Source organism: Pimephales promelas, chromosome 16 (assembly GCF_988280905.1).
Source record: "Pimephales promelas chromosome 16, fPimPro1.hap1.1, whole genome shotgun sequence".
In the NCBI taxonomy this organism is placed as follows: domain Eukaryota; kingdom Metazoa; phylum Chordata; class Actinopteri; order Cypriniformes; family Leuciscidae; genus Pimephales; species Pimephales promelas.
Window position 1 is genome coordinate 22,457,219 of NC_142784.1, and position 12,519 is coordinate 22,469,737.

Sequence of the window (12,519 nt, forward strand, 5' to 3'; positions counted from 1 at the left end):
AATCTGCTGTGAATGTCTAAATAATACACTGTCATTTAAAAAGAAGTCACTAAAACCTTAGCTAGTTGGGCTAGTTGTAACACACTTGTTTTAAATACTTCTATGCCAGCTCACATGCCAGCATGACGAAACTCTGTGTATTTACTAGTTGCCATATGAATTTGTTTTACCAAAATTCAGAAATCCTTGGAAGATATCAATGAACATTTATTTAGTCACAGCAAAAAGTACATTTTTTAGTTATGTTAATTTTTCATCTCTATTTTTGGTGTTTATTTTAAATTAGACAAATCTGATATTACTTGAATCTCCAATGTTATTTAACAGTTGATATGGTTCTGTAATGCTTCGCTAACTAGCAGAAGACACTAGCAGGGTTTAAACCCCAGTTGTGCAGCTGGGGAACGTTGTAACCCTGCGTTACAATGTGCAGCTATTAGAAATATGCTATTCTTTTCTGTACTTTTATAAATTCTATTGAGAAAACAAGAGATATGTAAATAAAGATTGAGAGTTAATGTTTATAAAGTATTAATTATTATTATGTTTTGAACTATGTATGTTGTATAGCTGTGTTTTCCGGTGTGTTCATTGTCAAACTCAAAATTATTTTATTTTTAATTATTAAAAATGCAAGGCAGCCATTAGTAAGCAGCGGCAATTGGCAATTACTAGCAGTAGTGTTTCAAATGGACTCTGCGGACGGGAAAGAACGACCAGCCTCCAGCACATTATACTCACGGAAACTCCTCATGAGTTTTAAAAAAAAGCCTTATCTAGTATGGCCAACGGCCAACAAGCGTGCGAACTGAGAACGAGCATGAGACTGGGTGCAGTTTCTCTAAGGGCCACTGGTGTCAGTAACGGTAAGAAATTTCAGAACTTCCGCAATGCTCCGTTAATAAAACAAAACCACATCATTTTACTAGACATGTGGAAAATGTATGTGGGAAAAAATAAATACTCTGAACCCTAAGTAGATTTACACAAACTGAGAAAGTCAAAAGAGCGTTAGGTTGTGCCCCGCTCTCCCCTATTTATCACATAAAAATTTCCCGATTTCCAATCGGACTTAACCAACAAATGACTCGTGGTCCAGAGGTTACACTTATTAACGATTCACAAAACAAGTCTGATTCAAACCGCTAACTAAAAGCTTGACTCATTAAAAAAGAACTGGCTTCATGTTGTAAGAGTAATTTTTTCCAGAATCAGACACAATGTAAAAATGATTCTGAGTCAGCTGTGAACACCTGAATAATTCACAAAGCGAGTCTGATAAAATCAGTCAATAAAGGCTGTTTCGTGAAACTTTTTGATTGACTCGTGAAAAATAACTGCTTCATAAGAATCATTCGTTCATCGTGGCTCATGCACATGATGATTTCTTGATGAAAAGGCATATTAGTCACAGTCTGAAGCCCTGTTACTGATTTTCTGCATAAATACAAACGCCAGCGTATTTGTTGCCTAACATGATTTCTAATATAACATTGCAAAAACTATTTAAGTTTAAAGTATCTGATTTATTTCAGTTAAATCTGTCCTAATCTGTTTTATAATACATCCACCATCTGCGGTTAATACAAACATTATCTCGCCACCCTTGACATACAACCGTGTGTGTATAATAAAAGCTGGGGGAGGGGGTCCGTGAATTCAATCATCTACGAATAAGACTCTGGATTTATTTAATAAGAGGTTTAATCTATAAAACATGCTCTCATCTGCAATTTGCACCCATTCATTTTCTGGAGAAGGACATGACTGAATTAAATTGTAAACCATAATGTGCTTCCTAGAATACCGTAGAACGTGATGTAAAAAAGCGTGGCGGGCTGAGTTATGGAAGGGGCAGGACAAGCACATAAAGCACCATTACACCCCACTCTCCTGCCACGGCCAGAGATTAAAACGGGCTGTAAAAACAAACACACATACAGTGTGGGTTAAAGGACGAGAGAGCCACAGCAAGGGCTCCCATTTTTACCAGGGCGAATGAAGAAAACAGCAAAAATGGGCAACAGCATTTTCAATCCTTTTTGAGTCAAGCAAGCACGATGTACGTGCGAGAGCAATGTTGCACTGCAAAACAGCTCGGGAATCATTAGGAAAGGATATAGACTATGGCATATTTAGGTCAAGAGCAAACATAAAGACTAGACTGCAAAAATACGCGTTTTATAATTAGACTCAAGCCTGTCAGACTCCTGGGCCACATTATGCCTTCTTCTCATCCGCATATAGCCCAGATCTATTATAGTACGACGAGTTCAGTAAGACAATCGCATTATTTCAATCCCGCCTCTACATCTGAACCCTACTTTTCCATCTTTACCATCTGGCCTTTGGAAGCCTGACAAAGTCATTGATCATCTCGGTTGCACAGATGTTCAGATGTAGCGGCTACAAGAGAACTTTAAGTGGGTTAGTTACTGTATGATGGTAATAGCAGGTCATGTAGCACAGGAAGTATTGTGAGTGCATATCAATGGCAGGCAGTGGTGTGGAGGAGGCAAAGCCCTCACTGTTTTTATGTGAGGTATTTTAATACAAGGTAAATTAATTTTCCAGTTACATTTCATGTTGACCCATTTTACAGGTTAAATAACTTGCACTTTCAAAAAAAAAAAAGAAAAAGTGTGCGCTTTTTTAATGGAATGGATGTTTTCTCACCAAGTTAGTATTTTTAGGCATTTTTACATTCATTCCAAAATAAAAATTATAAAACAAAGTAACAAATTTCAAATTTCATGTATACTGTATGTGTTCAGCTGTTCTTATTTTTGGATCATCAGTCATCAAAGCTCAGTAAACACTGCAGGTATCATGATGGATATACACACACACACACACACAAACACACAACTTCAGAAAAGCTGATTGCTCAAAAAAGATGTTTCAAGTCATTTCAAGTTTGATTTTGATGTGACAAAGCCATGATTTCTCTTTCAATTAGTTGTTTACGCTATAATTTGTCTTCCCATTAACACCATTATTATATTTAATCATTTTAGACTGATGTGGGGATGTGTAAAACGCATGAAAATAAGAGGCTTTATCATGTGAGCAGATGTTACCCATTCATTCTCCAGCAAACCCAAAGGACATACATGTGCATTGTTTATGTTATGTTGTTGGACAGTGTAACACTTGCTTATCTACTTTTTAATAGCATATTTCATATTATTTGCATGCATTGCTCATTCAAATTTTTAAGGAAAGCCACTGCCTCTCTTGCCTCAATGGCCATGGCACCCTGGCAGCGTCCAGATTTCTCCCAGCAGTACTGTCTGCTGAGTGCTGTCCCAGCTGACCATTCATCAGCATTACAGGAGTGGCAGGTCTGCCAGTGTGGCCATAGGAGGCCATCCAGCTCGGCGGCTGACTCATTTATCAGGGTCGTAATAAAGACTAGGAGAGCAGACGCTCAACCTCATAGCTCCTGCTGAACCGAGTGTGCGTGGGGGGGTCAATGGGTCAAGCTGACTATCACTCCCTCCTCCATCCTTCTTCTCCAGCACTGCCTGGGACGACACAGGGCACTGATAAATTGCTGATTGAGTGATATTGCCTGATCCTAAAAGACAGGGTGTGAGCCTAATGGCTTCTCGGAGCAGGATGAGGCGCGTTGGGAGGAAGCGTGGCCGAACCCTCCCCCTGGTGCTTCGGGTAATGGAGTCAGGCTGTGGCACTCACCCACCTCGAGGGCCGATCTCTGCTGGGTTGACTACAAGTCCACCCATCACTGACACTCTTATTCTCTCAGTGGAGACCTGGGATGTCTGATCTAACACACTGCCAGAGCACACAGACAGCAGCTCAGACGACTCCGTTAGTTTCTCGGGCTGCTTTGAGACCATTCGGCACTACAGTCATTCCTCAAATATGGGTTTTAATGCAGCTCTGTTTGCTAACAAGTGGCTAAATGTGGACTACAGCCACCACAAGGATGTGAGATTACATGCTTGATGAATGAGACAAACGCTGTAAAAAAAAAAATGTAAAAAAGAAGATGCAAAAATTGATCATGGTTGGATTTATAAGAAAATGCTATTTCAGTCTTTTTACTTCAACAATGATTGTCAATATAGCCCTCTTTTAATTAATAATATTATAAGAAATGCACAAATTTATAGATACAATACTGACCGACACCAATAAGCCAATAATTATTTTAGTGTCAAGGCCAATGACCAATAAATGGCCAGTGTTACAATTCAACACTATCTTGTCTAATAAAATTAATTAAAATTAAAATGCATTTTAGACACGAAAAGTGAATTTAGGCATCACAACATTATAATGTACAGTATGAAAAATAGATATCCATTGTGTTGTGTATGGTTGAGATTTGCTTTAGATTACATTTAACATTGCACATTTTTTAGCATAAGATGGTAAAGGTAATCTAAATTTGAAAATGAGGGAAAAGAGCATTCTAAATATCATAAATATCCAATACTAACCAATAACAACATATTTTGGAGGGAAAACAAATATTGAATATCGATCGCTATTCAATATTTGTTTTCCCTCCAAAATATGTTGTTACATAGTAGACTACAGCTACCACAAGGATGTTTGATGAAAGAGAAAACCGTTGTAGTCCCTATATAGCAACTTCATGTAGGAGGTACAAAATGAATTTATTTTGTAGAACAAAAAAATGAAAGTCCCTTAAAGTAGATTACCACAGAGCCTATTTTAATCAAGATAAAGATACATTGTGGGTCCATAATTTATATCTTCATTACGCTTTTCCAGTTCCAATATTTTGGTTAAGAGAGTTGTCAAAGTGTAAATAAATGAGAGAAGCCATTCTGCAGCAAAGATTCGATAATGGAGCTCCATTACAATCTTAAAGAGCCCCTATCATGGATTTTTGAAAATGACTGTTCATATGGTGTGGAATATAGCTCTAAGGGAATGAAAACATCCTGCAAATATTTATATCTGAAAGGGCACCGTATATAAAGTTATTGTGTTTCAAAAGTGAGAGTCGACTCTGAGTCTATGAAATGAATTGTATTTGAAACGAGTCATTAGCTGTTACATCGTGACGTAGAGAGGTCATTGGCCGCGCGCAGACGGAAGTGTAAACTTGAAGTCTACACATTCAAATACTTCATCATAGCATCATGTCGAGAAGACGCTGTGTTCTACAATGCAAAGACAGTTCAGCCACTTTGTTTTCATTTAACAGGGACGAGCGTGTGAAGAATCGGTGGTTAGAGTTCATATTTGCAACGATACCACAACAGTATAGCCCGATTGTGTTCTCATTTTAATGACGAATCGTTCAAAAACATAAATGAATTCAAATGTGGATTCGCAAGCGGTTGTTCCTGAAGGAGGGCTCAGTAACTTACTTACCCAGTGTATATGGATCAGCTTCCTCCTCTGAGTCAAAATCTGTAAGTATTATTAATAATTGTTGCTTTTATGGGTTTTGAACGGTTTTGTAGCGTCGGGGCACGAGGAGGGAAGGCGCAATAAGTATGTGTGTGCGCGCGCGTGTGTGTGTAAGTTACGCTCAGCGCAGCTTCTAGGTCTCCAATGTCACATTTTTTTTAAATATGTGAAATGTTTGTCGCTGTTATTGGAGTTGTCATAAAGAATAGAGCGTCTTGTAGTACTGCAGTGCTTTATCAATATGTTTATGCGTTATGCTAACGAACAACAACTGACTGGGTCTGTCATCTGACCAATCACCGCCGATTAGCGTCACGCAAAGGAGTGGTTTGGAAAAATGAGTCGTTGTACGAATCATTTGGGAGTCGGTGAGCAAATCAGTTAAAAATAAATGCATATTATAAGACAAATAAAGTGTTTTTTATCCTTGCATGCATGTTAAACTGTTTTTGGGAACTCCTAAAACAAATATTTCAAATGCTATGATAGGGGCTCTTTAACACTGCATTACAGTTAAGCCACTGGTAAAGGTTCCAACACCATACACAAGCAGCTCTGTCATGACAATCACACCACAGTTTTCCATTCATTGTGCATGCAAATCAATTCTGCATTAAAAAGTCTTTGTAAATGCAACATATGCTTAGATGAGCTACTGTGTGTAGTGAAGAAACAGCTCTAGATTACAAATTTAACCATTGCTAGCATTTGCTCACAACGCCATTAGGCCGTGAGGGTGTCTATACACTAGTGAATCTCATTTAAATACATTTGCACTGGGACCTGTGCTTTGTTCAAAACATCCGTAACATGAGTCAGATATTTTTTTATATAATTTACATTAGTCTTTTCCAGCATGCTTTCCTGGTGGGAAGGCTCTAAATATGTATTTACGGAGAACAGCGCAGACCTGAGCAAATTGACCCCCAGACCTTTCGCCGTTTCTTGTATAGCCCATCATCCATTTGTGAGTGGTGGGCCCTGCTTTTAGCCTGCTGTCTATGCTCAGTGTGGAATGATGGAGCTGTGCATTAGTCAGAGTGCTTTTCAAGGTAAGAGCTATTCAGCGCGCAGCCCTGAAGCCTCATCACACCGTCCTGAAGGTGACTGATCGGAAAACACTGACTCATACACTCATAGCAAAAAGGTCAATGTTCCAATCACCGATATATAATCCGTACAGCACAAGACGCAATTAGTTACGAGTAAGACAGACAAAATGAGTCTGAAACAAGAGACAGAATGAGAAAGCTCAGATTCTTTCAATCAAGCTGCAGCTTAAAACTGAAACTTGTCACGTTTGCAAATGAAAGCTTCTTCTCGAATGAGGAGGAGATTGTAAGTTGATTGCTTCGCAAGTCTCTCGACAGCAGTTGACAGGGGAGTGAAAGTGTAACGGTACTGTTCAATTGGAAGAACTTCAAGATGGAAATTATGCTTACATTTAAAAACCTAACGCGGTAGATATGCAATCAAATACCTGTTGTTTCTTACATTTTTAAAGGATTTTACAGAGAAGAGTGTCTTTTCTCTGTAAAAACAACAACAACAACAAAATCTCTCAAAAGTATACTGCATGGAGCTGCTCTTGACAAATAACACAAGATTATCCCCTGTATTGCTCGCCGGGCTTTTACAGTAAGACAAAAAGAGTGAGGGGAATTGTCAGACAAAAGCAAAAACAACACAGCTCTGAGGTGATGGTGTACAACAGCTTTGAGTGAAAATTAAGTGCAACATGGACAACACTGTGCCTGAGAAATAACTGTAGCAGGTTTCAACTGCAGAGCTACAGCATTTAGTATTATTCTGTATTGTGTAAATTTGAATCAATGTTTTGAAGATGAACATGCACTACCAAGACACTAGGTATAACCTTCAAATTGAATGCATATTGTGACACCCATGTCAAAGTGTGTGTTATAGTTTTTTATATTGTTATAGCCGCCTCATTTAAGTGACAATTACTTGAACTGAAACATGTAAAATGTACAGAAGATGTCACTCACTTATTCTATCAATAGTGTGGTGTAAAGGAGCTATCTGAAACAGGCCTTCAGTTTACATTAGAACTATATAATACTCATTTCAAACATTTGTGCTTTTGTTTTAACATCATTCATTTTCTATACCACAATAAAATACAATGATAGTCTCAGATATTTAAATACGATTACTGTGAATGGAATGTGTCATTTAAGTAAAATGCAATTTACAGTGACAGTTACAGGGAAAAAATGAAGGTGCAGATCCAATCTTTATCATCACTGAAAGTATGTTTCACTTCTAAATCAGAGTAGATAAATAATGTCACGCTGTGATCCCCAAATTAAAAACCTGTTGAACCTCAAAGTTGTCACCTTGTTATAATCACATTTAACATATTGATGAGATCATATTAAACATATTAAATCTCTAAACAAAGATCTGGGAATTTGTACTAACTTTACGTCATATAAATAGTGTATAGAGAACAAACAGACAGGAAAAATGAAAAACGAGAGAATGAAACAGAGCTCTGACAAAAAATATTAAGTCAGAGAATAGAATAAATAAAAAATACACTGTCACACGCTGTGCTGTCAATCCTATGCTTGCTTTATCATAATTACGCCTATGACTTTGTGACTTACGAGTCCATCTGTTGTCCAATGCGTGACTCTCGCGTGCGACCAAAGTAACGTTACTAGTGAAACGTCTAAAATAGCCTCCTCTGCCCCAAGATGTTTCTCAAACCGGAGTTTTTTTCTCCGCAAACAAAGGTACAATACAGTGAGAAATGGGTCTCGCTTTCGCATCATCTACACATCGGGCTCTGTGGATCTGCGCGCATCCAAAACGCAAATCTCGTGGACAGCAGAACAAGTATATCTAATGTTTACAATTAAATATAAATTCTTACCTTGCCCTCGTGCCATCCCCAAGCCAGCAATTACGACCAGAAACAGAATGCCCATGCTTGGTTTGTAATTTCTTGTCGAGTTCATTCTCGCGGCAGAGGGTTCCTATCACAGAATATGTCCTTGCATTAAAACACTTTCCGAATATTTAAAGAGGAGCAGGACACAAACGTTCCGCGAGACCTCCGCAGCACGCGCCGTGAGGAACGAGATCGCTGCGCGAGACCGGAGCTCTGATCAGATTTATAATTGTGAACGGAGAGCCAGAGAATGTTCAATTTCTGTCAGCACCTCTCAGACTGAGTCGAGCCGTTTCAGTACCGCGGACAGCTCCTAGCGTCAGCAACTGGAACAACTTCAGGCTTCGCGCAAAGTTTGTACCGTACATAATCTAATAGTGCCCTCGATTAAATGGCTCGAGTAATGCCATTTGCATTTCATTTGAACTGTTAACTGAGGCGAAAGGAGGAAGTGGTCGACCGTGCTCTACAAGACCAAAGTGCTCGGATTAAACAGGTTACTCCCATCTAAATAGTGTGCCTTTTTTGCTCTATTCAGTTAATAATAAAAAAAAACAATCTGATAATTGTAATTCTACAAAACATTTATACATTTTTCATACGAAACATATTTTTTGTCATTTGGAAATATTTTGAGGGTTATAGAGTAAAAATGTATGTGTATGACTGCAGAGATTAAAAAAGAAAAGCATCATTAAGAAGCTGATATATGATTCTTTATAAAAACAGCAACAAAGAAAATTCAAAATATTAATGCAAACTTTTTCCTGCCAAATCAATATAAACTTTGTTCAACATTTGTAATAAGAAATGTTTCTTGAACACCAAATCAGCACATTAAAATGATTTCTAAAGGATCATGTGACACTGAAGACTGGCGTAATGATTGCAATCAGGAATAAAATGAGTCATGACGTGAGAAATAAAGTTTGCCTTGCACTTTTGGTGTATAAGGTCTTTGCACCATTAAAACTTCCTGCAAGTTTCATAACTTAAAACATCCTCTTCATTATAAATTAAAGCATTTATTTAAATCAAGCTACAAAAACAGCTGGTTTAGATATTGTGGAATTTATGATGTCACACAGGCAAACACATTTGCATATGCCTGCCTCCAAGGCACACCAAATAGTTTTACTTTGTGGCACAATAGCCCTCGCCCACTTGCTGGCACGCATACCAAACGCGATTGGTTGGTAATGTATTTGCTGTCTGTGTTTTTCTTTGGTCAATCATAAAAGCGGACATTTGCTGCCCCTTAAAAAAAACAGATATTTTCAGACAGAGGGTCGGAATGAGGGTTGAAAAGGATTTTTCTTTCACATATATAATAGGGTATATTATAACCTCAAGGTACATAAAAGCACATATTAGAATAATAATCAATAATATTTCACACCTATTTTGGGTTTTAAAAAAGTGGCCTTTGTGAAAACAGTAAAAAATTCTGAAGGGTGATGTAAATATCCCACACTTAAACCATAAATCAACTTTAGGGCAACTTTAGTTCAGGTCAAATAGTGTAATTCTCAACCCTCAAAAATCAAGATATTTTGATCTTTCAATGAAAAGCTATTTTGTTCAGGTCAAATGGAGTAATTCCAAAAAAAGCATCTGATGTTCATTAAAGTAGTAATATTTATATAAAAAAAATATTTTGCTATGAAAATGTTTAAAAATTTTGTTTAAAAACAAAAATTACTCAAAGTGTAAGAAAAGTATTTTAGTAACTTTTACCTGATGGCTATACCGGTCGCAATAACTGTCCAATTACAGAGCCACTGTTAAGATCTTTTTTGTTGTTGTTTTGCTACATTATTTCCCTCTGGAATGGTAAATAAAAACATCTAATTGGCAAACTTCCACCATTTATAGTGATAGTTTAAAGGAATCTAGAGTGGAAAAGGGTAAATCTGAAAACATACCTCTACTAAAAATTACCCATACAATGACCTGCTCATCAGTTCCCAGTATTTGCACTCCACAAATAACTAAATCGTAAGGAAAAGAGCAACACTCATGAAATATACATGAGGTGAGACAGAGGACTTTGTGACAATAATATAGAAATGTTAAGTGATGCTGCAGCGAGAAGAGTTATGAACGTTAAGCACCAAATGTTAATGTAGTCCTCATCTGCTGGCCATTATTGGAATTATAGGAAGCCATCATCACCTTTTCATTTCACCGTATTTCCCTCAGAGCCTAGCTCAGGTTTATGTGGAAATGTTCTCTGTCTGTCGGTGTAATAATTACTGTTCCAAGCTCAGTGGCGAGGCTGAAACTGGTAATTATGATTGCACAATATAAAAAGTAAGAATGCTGAAATTACAACCTGTTTAGACAAACTTAACACAGAGCAAATGACTGATTTCTTGATTGAAGTAGTGCAGCCTTAACCAGCTACACTGTTTTCTGTCTGTTTGAATGCATATGTTTCACAAAAACGGGGTTATTCCCCTGAAGCCAGACTGGGCCGGGGTTCACTGAAGCATTAAGGTTGCCTGTGCCTACCAGCAGTCAGTATCCTGAGGTTAAATCATCTCGGCATGTCAGTGCTTAAAGGGATATTACAACCAAAAATTACAAATCTGTCATTGTTTAATCATCCCCATTTCATTCCAAACCGAAAGATTTTTTGAAAAATGTTGAAAATTTGTTTTTGTCCATACAATGACAGTCAACAGGGGTCACAAATAACATCAAACACAATTGACTAATTTCACGTAAATAAATAATAAAATAAATAAAAATATCAAAATATCTTCTTTGGTGTTCCATAAAAGTCATGCAGGTTTTGAATGACAAGACAGGGATTTAAAATTTGGGTAAACTACCCCATTAAATCAACAATCAATAAAGACCAGAAACAAAAGCTGAATCTGAAATCGCATAGTCTCTGATTAGATACTACAAGAACTTACTTCGCCATCATTAAAAATGTAAGTGCTATATACAGTATTAATAATAAGTGCAGTGAAATCCAGACACCATGTTGTCACTGTAATGTGACTTATGATGACAGTTGTTTCACTCCACCAGAGATGGTCTTATGCTGCATTCATGTCATTCTGTAATTACTGTAATTATGAAATAACAACCTGTGCCTTTCTACTGGGAGCTGTTCGAGTCCTTGTTCTAATTTTTTGCCTTAGTGTAAAGAACCTTTTGTGGAATAGAAAGGTTTCATAGATGTTAAAGGTTCTTCATGGAACCATAGATGCCAGTGAAGAACCTTTATTCTTTTAAAGGTCAAGTATGTAAGACACTGGTGGCACTTGCAACTATAGAATTACAAAAATTACAGAATTACATCACACCTCCCCCAACTCAAACATCACAAATAGGCCTACAACTCTTACGAGTGCTTGTCTCAAGTAAAAGTAGGCTACTTTCAATAAAATGTCCAACATATTAGGAATACTTTTAGCTGTGTTGCTATGCAAGAAACAATTGAGTAACAACTGAGTAGTCAAGCAATTGAGTAAAAAAACACTGTCAAGCAAGTGTCACGCTTATAAAAACCCCTGCACCAGACGCACCACAACTGTTTGAGGCTATCTATACTGGACACAAAGTAAACATTACAAAACTGGTATGTTTTGTAGGATTTAAGGGTGAAGCAAACACAAATTAATCTTCTAGATGAGTCGTTCAAACATAATTCTACTCAAAACTCAATACTCCAGACCCAAAATCATCCCAAAACAAGGCTTATAATCAAACATTGTTCAACTACATAATTCTATATTATATCTAATGTGATTATCATGCTTAGATCACATATAAGTCAAGCAATTGTTATAACTCTTAGATGTTTGAATGTGTTACTTGTTTCATGTCAGTACGATCGTAGGTCCAAAATTCAGAGGATGACTTGATTGAAATCTGTGTAAAATGTTTCGTATTCTTATAATAGGAATCATGTCTAAACTGTACCCTGTGTACTCTCTGTTGGAGCTGGAGAGTAAAGAGATCACAGATAACGAATGATTAATAAGAAAATGCCACCTCTGAAATAAAGACTAACTGGTCAGAACTCATCCAGGAGGCAGGAAAAACATTTAAGTTTAAAATCTTAGAAGCATTAGAAGACACCAAAATGCATTAGAAGGTACATAGAGCAGATTTAAAGACAATAATGGAGAAGCCATGACGGAGTAACCAGATACACAAGTAACCAT

The 12,519-nt window shown here is 37.3% G+C and overlaps 1 protein-coding gene across 5 annotated transcripts in view; it reads right to left on the minus strand.

Moving 5' to 3' along the window:
- sez6b (seizure related 6 homolog b) overlaps window positions 1-8,767 on the minus strand; it is a 182,048-nt gene extending 173,281 nt beyond the window's left edge. For 2 of the 5 annotated variants that reach the window (XM_089121235.1, XM_089121232.1), the window contains exon 1: window positions 8,318-8,767. In XM_089121235.1, the coding sequence (XP_088977361.1) occupies window positions 8,318-8,402 (85 nt within the window). In that variant the 5' untranslated portion in view covers window positions 8,403-8,767. The remainder of the gene's footprint in view (window positions 1-8,317) is intronic. The other 3 variants (XM_039670918.2, XM_089121234.1, XM_089121233.1) reach the window with 2 other exon arrangements.
- Window positions 8,768-12,519: the final 3,752 nt, after the last annotated feature.